Consider the following 16,479-nt stretch of genomic DNA (forward strand, 5'->3'; position numbering starts at 1 on the left):
TAAGTGAACCTGGGCTGCAACACTATAGAATTTTCAGATAGAAATAGATTGTGTAAAACAGATAAGACTGTTGGCCATGCATAATAAGGAATTGTAATGGTTCACCTCTGTGAGCGCTATGCAGTAGAAGCCTCCAGACCACTGGATTTCTAGGCTGGTCCCAGATCTGTTGGTACTATCTTGGCCATTGTTAACACTCAGTGCATCTCACCCACTTAGGTGAGTGAGGCTACAAGGCCTCCGGGTGTCAGGTTTGGACTGCCAACATTATGGAGGTAAGAGTGGTATGGGTGGGGTTAGGGGTCACGTGTTACAGGCTAGCTCAGGGTTGTGGCCAAGGTTGGAGGAAGCGCATCCACGGCAACAGGGCTATCTGCATCCTCCATGTGTTTCCTGTTGAGGTACTGCTATTCAGGGTGGGTCGGAGAGAAAGAAAGAGAGAAAAAGAGAGGGACATAGAGAGAGCAAGGAGAGAGAAAGAAAAGACTGACGAGGCCAAAACTGAGTTGTTTGTATTAAGTTTCTGTCTGAGAATGTATCAGTGTGAGTGTGTGTCAGTATGTCTATGCATGTGTGAACGTATTTGTGATACGTGTATGAGGGTGTGCATGCAGTGCGTGGTCCTTCTCTCCATTCATCCCATCATGCCCCTAAAGCGATGTGATCCGAGTGCCGTGGGTTTTGTGAGGTTGACCGTGTGTGTGTTGAGTTGGCTGCTATGTGTGTGTTGGGCTCCAACAGTAGTGGAGGCTGCTGGTACTCCCCCTGCTCCCCAGCAGAAAGCCCTCAGCCTGCAGAGAGCCTTCCTGGGGCTAGACAAGTGCAATGCCTGCGTGGGGACGTCCATCTGCAAGAAGCTCTTGAAGGACCAGATAAGGTAGGTATGTCTGTCTGTCTTACTAAGAATCAATAGCTGGGTACAATAGTGCTGATTTTGCTCTTGCCTCTCAACTATTAAATACTTGTAAGTCCCTTTACAGTGAGCTCAGAACACAAGGGATTGCATGTATGAATGTCACAGTCTTAGTGAATTGACGGTGTTATGACATAGACATCTGTAATAGTCTGCTGTCCCAGCTGAATGGTTGTCAGTCAACACCGGCGGTCATGATTCTGGGGGAAATCACACACAAACATATTTCCTGTGTGCGTAGTACTGTATATTCCTAACACACTTCAATGTTACAGTGTGGCAAGAGTCCCTGAGTGTAACGTCGTAAGGAATATTATGACAAAACATTTTCCACATACAGTAGTAAATGTTGATACACCCAAAACACACGGCACGCAATGTCCCAAGTCACCTGTCAAACTTCTGCCATCTGCCAGAGAAAATGGTTCAACTTCCATTGTTTCCAACGGATGTCGTGCAATGGCCAGGAAAGATCAACTGAGCCTCAACTGTGATCCAAGACTAACATAGACTAACAAGACGAACATAGAAAATATCAGGGTAATACATTTGTTTTCTGATTATGATTTTTACCTTATTCTTATGACAAGCCACCATATCGGCAACTGTTCAAGTGTCCAACTCAAGGTTTGGTTACATTCTACACACTGCTTTTCCTCTAACATACAGTATTTCAAAGTATACTTTGGGTGCATCTCAAATTGTCTTGAGTAGCTTCCCCACCGCAGCTTGAATCACCCCCTCATCTCCCCGCCTCAGGTTTGATTGGTGGATGTCCCCGGATACCACACTCCCATTGGCTGAGAAGCAGAGTTTCCCGGGGAACCTTACAGATGATTCATTAAGCTGGCGTCCTGTGGTCTTGTCGTTCCTCTCCTCCCCCCGTCTGCACTCGTCCTCCGACCGGTCAATCTGTCGCTCGGTGGGACGGCAGGGTCCCTGCAGCATTGAGGCCGTCCTCAGGGTCACACCCAGATTCCAGAGCTTGAACCAATCACATCTTTTGCTGCCCCATATTGTGAAGGTACGCATAGGTAGAGCAATATATATAGAGATATGTACACTATATATACAAAAGTATGTGGACACCCCTTCAAATTAGTGGATTTGGCTATTTCAGCCACAGCAGTTGGTGACAGGTGTATAAAATCGAGCACACCGCCATGCTATCTCCATAGACAAACATTGACAGTAGAATGGCTCTCTGAAGAGCTCCGTGACTTTCAACGTGGAACCATCATAGGATGCCACCTGTCCAACAAGTCCATTTGTCAAATTTCAACAAAGTGCTGTTATTGTGATGTGGATCGTCTACGAGCAACAATGGCTCAGCCGCGAAGCGGTAGGCCACACAAGCTCACAGAACGGGACCGTGCTGTCCTTGAGTTCCAAACTGCCTCAACATCAGCACAATAACTTTTAGTCAGGAGCATGAAATGGGTTTCAATGGCCAAGCAGCCACACACAAGCCTAAGATCCTCATGCGTAATACCAAACGTTGGCTGGAGTGGTGTAAAGCCATTGGACTCATTGGAAACGCGGTCTCTGGAGTGATGAATCACACCTCACAATCTGGCAGTGTGACGGATGAAGCCGGGTTTGGCCGATGCCAGGAGAACGTTACCTGACCCAATGTCTAGTGCCGACTGTAAAGTTTGGTGGAGGAGGAATAATGGTCTGGGGCTGTTTTTCATGGTTCGGGCTAGGCCCCTTAGTTCCAATGAAAGGAAATATTAACGCACAGCATACGATGACATTCTAGACGATTCTGTGCTTCCAAATTTATGGCAGCAGTTTGGAGAAGGCCCTTTCCTGTATTAGCATGACAATGCTCCCATGCACAAAGCAAGGCCCATACAGAAATGGTTTGTCGAGTTCAGTGTGGAAGAACTTGACTGGCCTGCACAGAGCCATGACCTCAACCCCATTGAACACCTTTGGGATGAATTGGAATGCCGACTGCGAGCCTGCCCAACATCAGTGCCCAACCTCTCTAATGCTCTTATGGCTGAATGGAAGCACATCCCCGCAGCAATGTTCCAACATTTAGTGGAAAGCCTTCCAAGAAGAGTTGAGGCTGTTATAGCAGCAAAGGGGGGGACCGACTCCATATTAATGCCCATTATTTTGGCATGAGATGTTCGACGAGCAAATGTCCACATACTTTTGGTCATGTAGTGTATACTGTAAATGACTTAGGGACTGGTAGGGGTGTGAATAGATGTTAACAGGTAGAGGTGTGGATGGGTACAGATGTGCAAACAGGTGAGTAAACTTCAATATTCTGTAACGTGGCACCCTCCTGAAACCTTGTACCTTGTGCTGTACCCCATCCAGGGTTTGGCACCTCCCCTGCTGCGCTGTCCCTCCCAGAGACTGCTGGACCGCGTTGTGCGCCGCTATGCTGAGGTGGTGGACGTGGGCAGTGTTCAGATGAAGCACTTCTCAGAGAGAGACAAACTACGGCTGCTCTACACGCTAGCTGTCAATCAACAGCCTCTCATACTGCAGGTGGTCCAGAGACATATATAGATACTCACAGCCAGTTTCCCTGACACAGATAAATCCTAGGACTAAAAAGCATGTTAAAATGTAGATTCTCAATTGAAAGTGTTTATTTTTGCAAGAACTAGGAATAATCTGTTTCCAGGAAACCAGCCCTTGAGTGCAGGCATAAATTCACTCTAGCATTCTAAGTGCAAAACCAGGAAACTTGTGGACATCGTTCTGTAATGGCTTTGGACGGATTTGGATGACTGATGTAATCAAGGTTGTTGGTTCACCAGTTACTGTATATAGCTTTACTTGAACAATACTGACAATAGAAAGGTTATAGCTATTGGTATCCTATAAATACACAGACCATGGAGATTCTGATACACAATAAAAGCAGCAAAGACCTCAGATGACTGTGTCTGAGAACAGAAGGAACAGTTCCCCCTGTAGGTGTAACCAAAACAAACAACCCAGCCCATGTTCCCCTCCTCATCACCAGATGTTCCCAGGCACCGAGGGCTGGCCATTCCCCCGCTACCAGGGCTCGTGTGGCAGGCTGATGGTGTGGGCAAGCTCCAGGCCTCTGTGGGGCCTTTATGGTTCCTCCAGGGAGTTAATCCAGAGGGTAGACGTGGCCTACCAGCTACTCCAGATCACCCAGGGCCTGGGCCACAACAGTCTGGGTTTCCTGCTCTACTACACCAGGCTAGAGGAGGATATGTTCGGCCTGCTGGATGACCAGCGAGTGTTCATCACAGATGCCAGCAGCATAGGGGTCATTGACCTGGAGCAGGGTGAGTGGAACAAATGGGTACTGGCTCTGTCGTTATCAGAGGATAGGGGGACTCCGCAAATATGGATGTGGATGATGAGGATTGTGTTGATGACGACGACAAGGGGTTTCACTTTCCCAAAGAACTCAAAGCTCTTTTACATGGGGTTGGGCTCACCTCATCCATAACAGTGAAAATACAGTATATGTTCATAACTGGGAGACAGAGATGTGATCAGAATAAATATTAATTTGAATATTCCTTAAAAGTATCTATCGTTATGAGCTTATTGTGTGGCTTACACAAGCATGTCTGTCTGATCCACTGCATTGAAACAAATCAAATCAAAGTTTATTTGTCACGTGTGCCAAATACAACAGGTAGAACTTACAGTGAAATACTTACTTACAGGATCTAACCAATAGTGCAAAAAGGTATTAGGTGAGCAACAGGTAAGTAAAGAAATAAACAACAGTGAAAAACAGTAGCGAGGCTATAAAAGTAGCGAGGCTATAAAAGTAGCGAGAGGCTATAAAAGTAGCGAGGCTACATACAGACACCGGTTAGTCAGGCTGATTGAGGTAGTATGTACATGTAGATATTGTTAAAGTGACTATGCATATATGATGAACTGAGAGTAACAGTAGCGTAAAGGGGGGTTGGCGGGACACAATGCAGATAGCCCGATTAGCCAACACACAAGCAGAGGGAGTTTTCCAGAAACATCACTGTACTATCAAGGTTCAGTCGTTTAATCATTACCAGCCAGATGTAGCTGATACAGGAAGGATATTTTTTACCCTGTTCCTCTTTTTAGAAACGGTCAATTAACACACTTCCTTTTTTTCCTGTTCTGCAAATCATTATATTGGGGTCACAAACAACAGTGCTCTTATCGGACAAGTTTAGGTAGAACCTCCGTTTCAAAACATTTTCCCCCTATTGAACACAACCCAGGTTTCTTTTGTGTGCTAGTAATCAGAGGCAATGGTGTCTCTTTTAGCTCTTCTACTGAGATGCTGTGTGCTGTAACAGAATTGTAATTACCTACAACAGACAAAAAAGCTCCCTGATAATGAGAGTAGTGGAGTTCCTTTCTTTATGAAACAAAGACAATATATTCCACTGTATCAGATATACAGATGCTCAGTGGGGACATTTAATGATGTCAGTTATCTTTGTATTGGTCAGGATCCTTGCTGTGGCATCATATAAAAGACTGGATTGGAATAACGTGGGCAATAGGCCCACACAGACTAGGGAAGTTTATCTCTATAACGACTGTCATTTTAGCAGTAAGAGGACTCAGTGGCAAACCTTGTTTGTTGATATTACAAACTAGGAAATGGATGCAGAGAAATTATACAGTATATGTATTAAAACGTATACACGGAGTATACCAAACATTAGGAACACTTTCCTAATATTGAGCTGCACTCCAACACTCTCCTCATCTAAAACATTTGATTTTGCACCTTCTTTAACTCTGCGTTGTTGGAAAAGGTCCCATAGGTTAACATTTCACTGTTAAGCCATGTTCATATTGGCAGTTTGAAGAGACTCAAATACAATTTTTGGCATATCTGATATAATTTGTTCTTTATCCTGCAGTCTGAACCGACAGGTTTGAAAAACAAAACTTATTTGAGCATTAAGGCCTGCAGTGTGAACAAGGCTTTAGTCTACATCCGTATGTGACTAATAACATTTGATATCACCTACACTTATCCAGTGTTTTTAGTAAGGGTCAAAGCATTTGGATACAGTCACACATACCCTCTCTCTTCCAGGGTTCCCCCCAGACCCTCCCTCCCAAACAGGCTCTGGCGGGGACATCTTCTCCTGCCTGGGTCAGGGTGCATCCCCCTGCCATCGCTCTCCTCCCTGCAGCTCTGTCCGCCCTACCCAGAGCCTCACTCTGCTCTGCACAGCACTCCTGCCCAGACTGCTGCTCACAGAGAGGGGGGCCCAGCCAACCAGGCTACCCATGGAGGGTGAGGCAGAGGCGGGGAGGTTGGCAAGAGACGTGCCCCTGTTGCTGGGTGTGTGTGCAGACCCTAGCCAGCCTGACTGGAGGATCATGGCAGCAGTAGGATCTCTGATGGACCTGCTAAAACCCATGAGGCCCTGCAACCCACGCTACACCTACAGGTACCCAGAGTGCAGATACAACCAAGACTACTGAGAGCTGACAGGACTACAATAACCATACTACCCTGCTACAGCCATAGACAATGTTAAGTCCACAGGTGCCCAGAGTGCACATATGAACTGTGATCCAGACAGTTGGTGGGACTGCAGAGCTTTGATATTAGACTGACAAAGGGACTCTGTGGAGTGTTGTGTGCTGGAATGACTATGCACTGAGCTGAATTGACTACGCACACAAAGGGGTTGGTGGTTCTGCATGGGCAGTGTATGTGAAGTCTGTAGTACTTAGCAGCTTGTAGTGCTTGCCTGCTGCTTGCCTGCTTTAGACCATTCAGGTAGTGAACCGGTCACAGCAGCTCTGTGCATCATAGGAGAGATGAACATGTAAAGAAGAAACATGAGAAGTTCCACATGTAAATAAATAACTTCTGTTAAATGATGCATAAAACATCTTTCAAACAATAAAAGCATGTCAAGGAGGGTCTCTGCACAATGCTTTGCTAAAGCAATTTTATTCATTTAGAAAACAGGAGGGGCCGTGTATAAAATGACATGACTCCTTCAAATTTAATGGCAGGAACTCTGAAGAAAAAAATTACAGCATTCCAACAAAGATTTTCAAGCAATAAATATGCATTTTATAAATAAGGTAAATTTACAACAAGATTAGAAATAAAATGAAAATCACAAATTAAAGTGTATTCCTTAAAAGTCTATGTGCAACTCATTTCTCTTGGTGACTTGGCTGTTTTTATCTCTCATTTTATTCCTTTCTTTACCTACAGAACCAAAACATTATTATGGTTCCAAAATAACAATAAAAGCTGTAAAAAATAATAATACATCGCTCTAACTCTTCACATTACAAAATGTTGTTTTCTTATTATTTTCTTGCCCAAAGTAGTATCTATCCTAACATACAAAAGACCAGCTATGCTAGGACTCATCTCAAGGGAAACAAACTTAGAGAAGGTGTATATCAGCCCACAAACAGAATTAAAAAAGGAACAATTCTGCAAGTCAGTAGTCTGTGTGACGTTGTTGCCAGTTATAACATAATATATACAAAAAGTCGCCAGTCACTATTTTTTGTCCATTTTTGTGGGTTTTTCTAGAGAAGTTACAGCTGAGCCAGGCAGCATTGGAACAGTCTGGTGGCAGTAGCTGGCAGGAGCAATGCCCTCCCCCTCCAGTCCTCTAGGGGGAGGACACCTCTGCTCTGGGCAGGTTGCATAGACACACAGCTTTTCACACAGCTGCCTTGTGGGATAGCTACAGAGAGCAGTGGAGGACTGCTGGCTTACTTCCTGAATATCAGAAAAGGGTATTCTGGTAGGTTTCGGGAGTCCAGGGAGGATTCTTATTGTCCTCAGAACAACAGAATGTTACCGTCAAGAGGAGGAAGGCAGAGGAGCGGCCTGTGGAGGGAGAGAGAGGGACGAGATTCATTTTGGCTATGTAAACAGTTAAACTCCTAAAGCCTTACTAGTACACTTTTACAAAGTGTGCATGATCATATACTCTTACTTGAATTAATGTGAATTCTGACTCACGAGTGTGTAGACTTACTACTTTCAATACTATCACATTTTAAGAGTGAGTCTTCTCTTCAATGATACCATATGGCAGTGACTGCAGACATTATGCAAGGAGGAATGATAGCCTAAGTGAATGTTGGCTCCTTGCACAATGCACATCTTCCTCGGTCCCTCTGGCTTGTCAATATGTTGTTTATGTCCATTTATTTTTCCACTTGTTTATGCCTCCATCCTTGGTACAGTAGCTAGTTAGCTAGCATGATTTGTACTGTTTCAGCATTTCTAAGCACACCACTTGACCAGCTATTAGATTAGAGGAAGAGAGAAGCAACATTAAATACTCCTCCTTGGTGGACTTTTAGGGAGATTAATGTAGAAAAATGTCATAATACCCGAACACTTCCCCTCTACATGCCTGTCACAGACTCAATGGCAAGGGAAACTTTGTGGGCTGGACCCAGAATTGATATAATGTTGCAAATTTGCTAGTGAGATCTCAAGACAGGTAGAGTAGAAGCAGAGTAGAGAAACAATGCGATTGAACGACAACCTGAACAAACCTTCATGCATGATTTATATAGGACATGTATTTATCAGGATATTTTCTGCTGGACAATTTATCCAGCCGTTTTTATTTGTCTGCTTCTATATATTTTAATGAGCCAAGAGTCGGCAATTACCAGCTAATGGAAACACCGGTGTAAACTATTTATGTGACGTGGTCATTAGCCTATTGGTCATCATAAAATCACTAGTGTCCTTGCTGACTTACGAGTGTGAACTGGTCGTAGACCTGTGTGAGGTCGTCCATCTTGTACTGCTCCAGCACCACAAAGTTGTCCAGGTTAGAGCTCCCCCTACGGGCACAGTCCTGACAGTGCACCACGTATGTCTTCCTGCTGTTGCTCTCACTGGTTACAAACAGCAGGTCAAACACCTCCACCTGCAGATGGAGGGAGAGGTGAGATTGTGAAAGGAGGTAGGTGTGCACGCGTTCACATGTGTGTATGTGAACGTTTAAAGGTTGATATGTTAAATCACTAACCAAATAATTTTTTTCTCCAAAATATGTTTAAATCACAGTGCAGTTATCACAAAACTACCACTAACAGCTCCCGATCATCATCACAAAGGGATTCTTTTTTTTACAAATAGGCCTACCTAACGCAACAATGGGAGTCTGGGTGCGCAGCACACGTGTTTAGATGGAGCGGTCGGATAGAAATTGAGTGAGACACGTAACGGAGAGAAATTAGAATGTAGGGAGAAGAAATGTGATTACGTGGCTAGGTTTCTTTTTTTTTGTGAGTCGCTAATGCTCATACAAGAGGCTTTTTGCTCCTTGCCAGATAGTCGCTATGAATAAAAATGCATTCTTAATTGACTTGCCTGGTTAAATAAAAGGTTAAATCAAAATAACAAATGGAAAGAACACTAGAGTCAATATGAATTAAAGGTTGCTTTCGGGACAACATTACAGCTGCCTGAAGCAGATTCCAGATGGCGCCTACTGTATGACTGCGGTAGAACTTCATTGCCCCAGAGAGGTCATACCACACAATACGAATTGACGTGGAATTTTAATTAAACGTTCTAACGGAAAAACACTTTTTATTGTTCCAGTTTTAATTTGAAGAAAAATTGTCTCTGTCACATCCCTAGTGTGTGTACCTCACAGATGCTGCAATAATGTGCGGGCTCGTCCCTGGTCCTGCCATGCCACACCAGCTCCTTGCCTGCCGCCTGCAGCAGCTCCCGCAGCATCTGACACTGCTTCAATGTCCGCAGCAGACAGTACCTAGCAGACAGACAGGCGCGTACAGGGGTGAGCTGTGTGTGTGGTGAGAAAGTGAGTGAGTCTGTGAGCGAGAGAGAACGAATGACGTGTGTGTGCGCATGTGTGACTCACTTGATCATCTGGAAGAGCTTGCTGTCGGACACTTTGATGTTCCTGGCCATGTTCCAGGAGAGGTGTATCATGGGGACGATGGACTTCACGCTTTGCAGCTTATTCCACTCATATCGCTCTACCGCCAGCTTATACTGGTATGCTGGAGAGAGGGAGACATGGAAGGAGAGGGAATGAGAGAAAATGGGATAAATGGGAAAGAGGAGCAGGAAGAAGAGAATCAAATGACAATTCAATTTCAAACTTCACTATGTCATTGCCACAAGTTGACACTGTCATACGCCTAGATTCCTGAAACAAGTCACGTGTCGCGAATCCCTACCTCACAGGAGAGGCAGAAATACCTTCTGGAACATGTGAACTTTCATATACCTTAATAAACGACTTGTATGGCATCTATAAATATGAATACAATTGTTATATTACGAGCCTAGTTTGTTTAGCCACGGAAAAGGGTCATGGATGGGCTAGACATGCCGAGAGATGAGTTCAGATTGGTCTGCCATGCAACATGCTTCTGTCTATAACATGAGCTGCTCAGTATGTGGAGGTAATCCTTTCTAACATGGCTTTTTTTAAAGATATCACAAAGAACTGTGATAATGTTGCCAATGCTCTCCACTTTTCACTTTCTGGAGGACTGAGTTTTGAAATCAGTGGAATGCCCATTGGAAGTAGAGTTTGATAGCTAAGGAGATCTAAAACACCTGTCTCTGGATTACATCTTCAAACTCCAACCATGGCATCCGTGACAGAGAGGGAGAAGCGTTCATCCATGAATACGGGTAAGAGAGTCTAGCTACATTTTCAGATATATTTACGTATATATACACGTTTCTAATTTTGCCAAATTAGTTTTCATTGCAAGTTAAAGCGTACTGTTAGCTAGCTTAACGTTTGCTGACTGGCTCGCTAGCTAACGTGTCTGATCTGTGTAGTGATCGCTGTCTACGTGTCTGATCTGTGTAGTAATATTAGTCATATCTCAGAGCCATTTGCATTGCTAGCTAGCTAACATTGAACCTATTTGGTTAGCTTTAGCTACCTGTAGATTCATGCAGGGTAGTAACGTTATGAGTTGGATTTATGGTTAATTGTTTAGCTAGCTAGCTACATGTCTAAACAAAAGACTCCACTATATAAGTAACCATTTCACTGTACCATTTACACCTTCTGTGTCCTGTTCATGTGACAAATAAACAGATTTTATTTGATTTGATATAGTGTGTGTTTAGAAGAGGCAGTAATGTGAAGAACAACATGACCAGCAATAAAGTCAAATTATGATATAACATTGGGCCAACGAGACAATGTCCTAGTTAAAAAGAATTATCCGGTAGAATACCTTGCTTTTATTTTGTCACACTCACAACCGCAAGCTATTTTCTGTAATTAGCTCAACCATTAACTTGTAATTAATGATCTTGTTTTGGATTTATTTTCCTGTAATAATTAATACAAATTAGCTAAAGTTAAGATGTTGTCAGCTATATATGGTCAGTATTTGAACTAGATAACTTGTTAGCTAACAAGTTTCAAACTAACCAAAACATTGTTTAGAAAGCCTCCTTGCCTCAATCCTGACTAGTCTCCCAGTCCCTGCCACTGAAAAACATTCCCACAGCATGATGCTGCCACCACCATGCTTCACCGTAGGGATGGTGCCAGGTTTCCTCCAGATGTGACGCTTGCCATTCAGGCCAAATAGTTTATTGGTTTCATCAGACCAGAGAATCTTGTTTCTCATGGTCTGAGTCCTTTAGGTGCGGGCTGTCATGTGCCTTTTTACTGAGGAATGGCTTCCGTCTGGCCACTCTACCATAAAGGCCTGATTGGTGGAGTGCTGCAGAGATGGTTGTCTTTCTAGAGCGTTCTCCATCGCAGCAGAGAAACTCTGGAGCGCTGTCAGAGTGACCATCGGTTTCTTAGTCACCTCCCTGACCAAAGCCCTTTTCCCTTGATTGCTCAGTTTGGCTTCCTGCCCAGCCCTAGGAAGAGTCTTGGTGGTTCCAAATTTCTCCCATTTTAAGAATGATGGAGTCAACTTATTTCTTGGGGACCTTCAATGCTAGATACATTTTTTGGTACCCTTCCCCAGATCTGTACCGTGACACAATCCTGTCTCGGAGCTCTATGGACAATTCCTTCAACCTCATGGCTTGTTTTTTTCTCTGACATGCACTGTCAACTGTGGGATCTTATGTAGGCAGGTGTGTGCCTTTGCAAATCATGTCCAGTCAATTGAAATTACCATAGGAGGTCTCCAATCAACTTGTTAAAACATCAAGGATGATCAATGGAAACAGGATGCACCTGAGCTCAATTTTGAGTCTCATAGCAAAGGGTCTGAATACTTATGTAAATAAGGTATCTTGTTTATTTTAAATTTGCAAACATTTCTAAAAAACAGTTTTTGCTTTGTCATTATTGGGTACTGTGTGTAGATTGATGAGGAAAAAGGTAATTTAATCCATGTATTTTTTGAATAATGTGAGAAACGGGGAGGGGTCTGAATACTTTCCAAATGACATTGGATGACAATAGAATGTTTGATGTCACTGCAACAACTGTATACAGACATGTCAATCGTAGTATAAACCAGCCTTTAGTCTAGAAATCTTTGGTTGTTTAGTACATGGCCTCACATGAATCCTTAAAGAGATTGGTGGGGCTAAGGCTTAAGAGGGTGTGAATGATGCTGAATAGGTGTAGACAAAGAAGAGCGCTCCAGTTGGTGTACCAAAACATTCAAGGTCCATTTTTCTCAAAAGTGGGGTTACAAGTTTATCAACTTTCAAAGCAGAATGACTTTCCCATTGTTTCTCAACTTGAGTGAATGATATATAATTTTCTAGATTGGAGTTTCTACTTTTATCCAATGTAAAAAAACAAACATTAAAAACGTTGCTACATAAGACCGAATCGAGCCGGTCGGTCATAGATCTCAATGTGTCAGTCCACGCCTATCAGCATCCATCCTTCATCTTTTAATGATGTCCCAACAAATTCTACGTAAAACCCATAAAATAACCGTGTATTCCCATATTAAACATATCCCTTTGTTCTCCATGTCCCTTCCTGGTCTTACCGGTGAGAGGTCCTACGTTCCAGGCGATATTGTTGCACCAGCCGATGGCCTGGACCCAGTGGACGGTGCCCGTGTTGAGCCACACCAGGTCTCCGGGACGCTGGATGAAGCGGTAGACGGGGACATCTGCCTCGTACAGGTCCTCCAGGTTGGGCCACCATGACCCCATCAGGAAGTTGATGTTGTTCCTGCAGGAGACACACACACGTCCGATATTAGAAACAGAGGATGCACATGGACACTCGCTCATTCTCTGAAGACCCCTACTTATACTCTGGGTAGTTCATGAATACAAAAATAAAAAATATATATTTTTACATCTGCAATGAATGAAAAGTCGGGATATTCCCTTTCCTTTAATTAGTACCAAGTGTACCACTTAAATCTGAGTTAAACTTGAGTTAAGACATCTCTAACCTTAGACTACACTGGCTATAAAGAGACAGAGGTAGAATATGAACTTTGTGTTGGGTTAGATGTAGGAGATTTTTGTTGACATACTTTTCACAGAAGTCGTTGATGATTCCCCAGTAATGTTCGGGCACTGCGAACCACTCACAGTCCCCCGGGCCAATGTTGATGTTCACTGAACAGAAATTATTGTTCTCCTGGTGACCTAGAAGACAAGACACAAATACCTTGTTAAACAAAACACGCGACAGTTACCACTAACAAACAGCATTATGTGTGTGGACCCGTGTGTGTGTGTCTCTGCGGCATGTGTGGCTCTCGCTGTGTGTGTCTAACCCGGAGTCCTGCTCCCAGGGACCTTCATGTAGAGCTGGACAGTGTTCATGCCCAGGATGGTGTGTCCTACGTGGCTGAGCAGGTTGCCAGCAGACACCACTCTGGCAAATGCTGGCAGCTTACTGAGCTCCTGCAGCTGCAGCTTCCACCTGAAAGGAGGTCACAGAGCAAGGGTCAGAGGTCAACACTACAGCACAGACACACACCGCTCCCAAACTGAGGGACCCTCTTTATGATACCAATGCACAGTCCTACCTAGGCCATACCCTTTCTGTGTTTGTAAATCTGAAGGGACTGGATAGGGGAAAGGACAAGGGTTGTTTTGGGACCAGGCCATAATCTGGTTCATATAAAAATTGTCACAATACAAAACATCAGTGATCTGTTTCATGAACAAAACCATAGTATTGGGTGGAACACTTACTTCCTCTCGTCAGACAGGTCGATGTTGGTGCCAAACTTGATGTGTTTGAAGGGCCCTTTCCTCCGCCGTGTCGCACTGTGGGATCATGGGAGATGTAGTTTAGACAGAGCAGAGAGATATCACACAATGCATGCCTACAGACAGACAGACAGACATAGAGAAAGACCGACAGAGACAGACATCTTACCTCTCTGCATTGGCTGCCTCTGCCTCCTGCTCCTTCTTCTTCTCATTCTCCTCCTGGATAATGCATTTAATATAGGTATATTTTGAGCATATCTGTTCATTGAGTTCAGTAAATGGAGTGCAACAAACATTCTAAGCTGGGAAGATATTCTCTTTAAGTGACAACTATGTCTGGAGTGACCATGTGAATATTCAGTGACAACATACCACTTAAAACTGTGTTTCTATTCAACAAGGCCTTGTACTGACTTTGTTTGGAGATGGTGGTGGTGGATTTGTGTATGTACGTGCATCTCCCTCTACTAACCCGTAGTGACTCCTGGAAGGACGAGGCCTGGTACTGGGCATACTTGGCAATGGTGGTGTGTGATTGGCTGCTCTGGCAGCGCCACATCTTCCTTGTGCCACTCAGGTCCCAGTTCTCGTCAGTGGGCTGAGACAGCTGGGTCCGTACCTCCACCAGGTGTTCTGGGTTAGCCTCTACCAGGGTCTTAGTGGAGAACAGACCCAGGTCTGAGAGAGGCAGGGGGGTGAAGGATGGGATGGAGGAAGGAGTGGAGGGAGAGAAAGAAGGGTGTAGGGAGAAGGGACAGAGTAAGAGAGGAAAGAAAATAGGGAGACCGAGGATGGGGATTGAGGGAAAGGGAGAAAAAGTGGAGTGGAAAAATGTTCAGAAGAACTAGCTTAATGAACTAAAAGTCATCCATCCAGTTATTAAGAGTGAGTTTCTAGTCTGTGAGTGGTGTGCTACAGTACAGTGATGCAGTTGCGAGCTAGCTGATGAAGTGAGGGAGCCAATAGCTTTCCTTGGCAGCCGTTGGCTACTTTACTTCGGATGCTATACATGTAATGACACTCTCTGCTTGCAGGTGGTGCTGTTGTCATACATGTTAAGTTGTTCAACACACAAACACACACATCCCCACCCACCCAAGCCTGTGAGAGAGTGAATGAGTGCAAGCACACACACCCTCACACAAGCAAATGAGTGCGTACAGACACACAAAGCTTTTCTGTCCTTAGGGGAGAAACATTCAAGTAAAATTCAAATAAGATCCCAATCAGGACTAGAACGATGACTAATGTTTGTTTTGCTAGAATGTGTAAGCAAAGTGTAATTCCTCCAGCAGGACTACCATCAGTGTGTAACTCACCCAGTTTGAGCGCCCCGGCCAGCCCTCTGATGACGGTGACAGGGTTGGAGGGGTTGGTGCAGAACTGATGGAGCGGAGGGAAGAACGCATCCCTCTTATTCTCCAGCTACACACCACGGGAGAGCAACACACACACATTAGACGTTTGACTTGCAAACTAGACCGTTCTGATGAAGTCTAAGACCTTTACCACTGGGGTTTTCCTGGGACAGCGATGGACGCAACTAAAAACTTCAGGATGAAAACCACATTTACTGTTGCAAGTAAAAAGTACAAAGCAATGAAATCTCAACAAAAACCCTTGTGGCTGTATACTCACATAGATGCTGGGTGTGGGGGGGTTGAGTTTGTCCTTTGGCAGTGAGGGCGAGGGGGGCGGAGGGGGTCTGGGAGGGGGACACTTTTCTAGGAGGACACTGCTGTTGGACAGGCCGTTCTTCCCCAGGTTCCTAAAGACGTAGGGGGGACAGAGAGAGAGAACACGTCTGGCTGCTCAATGACACTGAGATGAACAATGTTTCAGCTAATAGCAGCAGCACACGCCAACATAATGAGTCTGGAATCTAGACAGACATGCATGCATTGTGCAGCACAATTAAAACAGACCAGTGTTAGAACAGAACTGGAACCTGTACTTTGAGGCTCAGTAAGAGAAAGAACACTAGAGTAGCGGTTCACCAAAGCTATAGTCATACACAGAGCAGTATATGTGCTGTAGAATAACACCTATGGCTCAGGTTGTGTATACGTGGCTTACTGGTCAGGATCTCTACAGCCCTGTCAGTTACGCTCCTTGTACACACCATATATACCTCTTTCGGAAACATTCGCCACCTACCTAGTCATCAGCACCTCTCCAACCCACTGATAGCGTGACCTACAACAGAGCACACTCCCCACACTCAGTGGGCCCCAAATGAAGTATTTGGCTGCCCAGACCAGAACTGAAACAGGCCAGGCTAAGGGCTAACTGGCCAATACGGCCAGGCTGGGCTGCTACAGCACCAAGACCTTCAAGTTGCAACTCAAACCAAACAGTCAGCAGTGTCCCCCACAGTAAACTCTAAATGACACAGACGGTGAGTGAACTCTAGTTGACT

General features: G+C 44.5%; 2 protein-coding genes across 6 annotated transcripts in view; one reads left to right on the forward strand and one right to left on the reverse strand.

The window, feature by feature from the left end:
* The first annotated feature begins 410 nt into the window (after positions 1-410).
* dipk2b (divergent protein kinase domain 2B) lies at positions 411-6,422 on the forward strand. The gene is made up of 5 exons (XM_046363098.1): positions 411-877; positions 1,673-1,937; positions 3,251-3,424; positions 3,909-4,203; positions 5,973-6,422. The coding sequence occupies exons 1-5, from the start codon at positions 534-536 to the stop codon at positions 6,365-6,367; spliced, it is 1,473 nt and encodes a 490-aa protein (XP_046219054.1). The 5' UTR covers positions 411-533; the 3' UTR covers positions 6,368-6,422.
* A 388-nt stretch (positions 6,423-6,810) lies between these two features.
* kdm6a (lysine (K)-specific demethylase 6A) overlaps positions 6,811-16,479 on the reverse strand; it is a 79,504-nt gene continuing 69,835 nt past the window's right edge. For all 5 annotated transcript variants that reach the window (XM_046363071.1, XM_046363062.1, XM_046363054.1 and 2 more), the window contains 12 exons: positions 15,699-15,828; positions 15,380-15,485; positions 14,533-14,738; positions 14,227-14,279; positions 14,040-14,114; positions 13,616-13,764; positions 13,370-13,484; positions 12,869-13,056; positions 9,781-9,922; positions 9,543-9,669; positions 8,644-8,814; positions 6,811-7,751 (listed from right to left, as the gene is read on the reverse strand). In XM_046363071.1, the coding sequence (XP_046219027.1) occupies positions 7,725-7,751; positions 8,644-8,814; positions 9,543-9,669; positions 9,781-9,922; positions 12,869-13,056; positions 13,370-13,484; positions 13,616-13,764; positions 14,040-14,114; positions 14,227-14,279; positions 14,533-14,738; positions 15,380-15,485; positions 15,699-15,828 (1,489 nt within the window). In that variant the 3' untranslated portion in view covers positions 6,811-7,724. The remainder of the gene's footprint in view (positions 7,752-8,643; positions 8,815-9,542; positions 9,670-9,780; positions 9,923-12,868; positions 13,057-13,369; positions 13,485-13,615; positions 13,765-14,039; positions 14,115-14,226; positions 14,280-14,532; positions 14,739-15,379; positions 15,486-15,698; positions 15,829-16,479) is intronic.

The sequence above is a fragment of the Oncorhynchus gorbuscha genome, linkage group LG01 (genome assembly GCF_021184085.1).
Source record: "Oncorhynchus gorbuscha isolate QuinsamMale2020 ecotype Even-year linkage group LG01, OgorEven_v1.0, whole genome shotgun sequence".
In the NCBI taxonomy this organism is placed as follows: domain Eukaryota; kingdom Metazoa; phylum Chordata; class Actinopteri; order Salmoniformes; family Salmonidae; genus Oncorhynchus; species Oncorhynchus gorbuscha.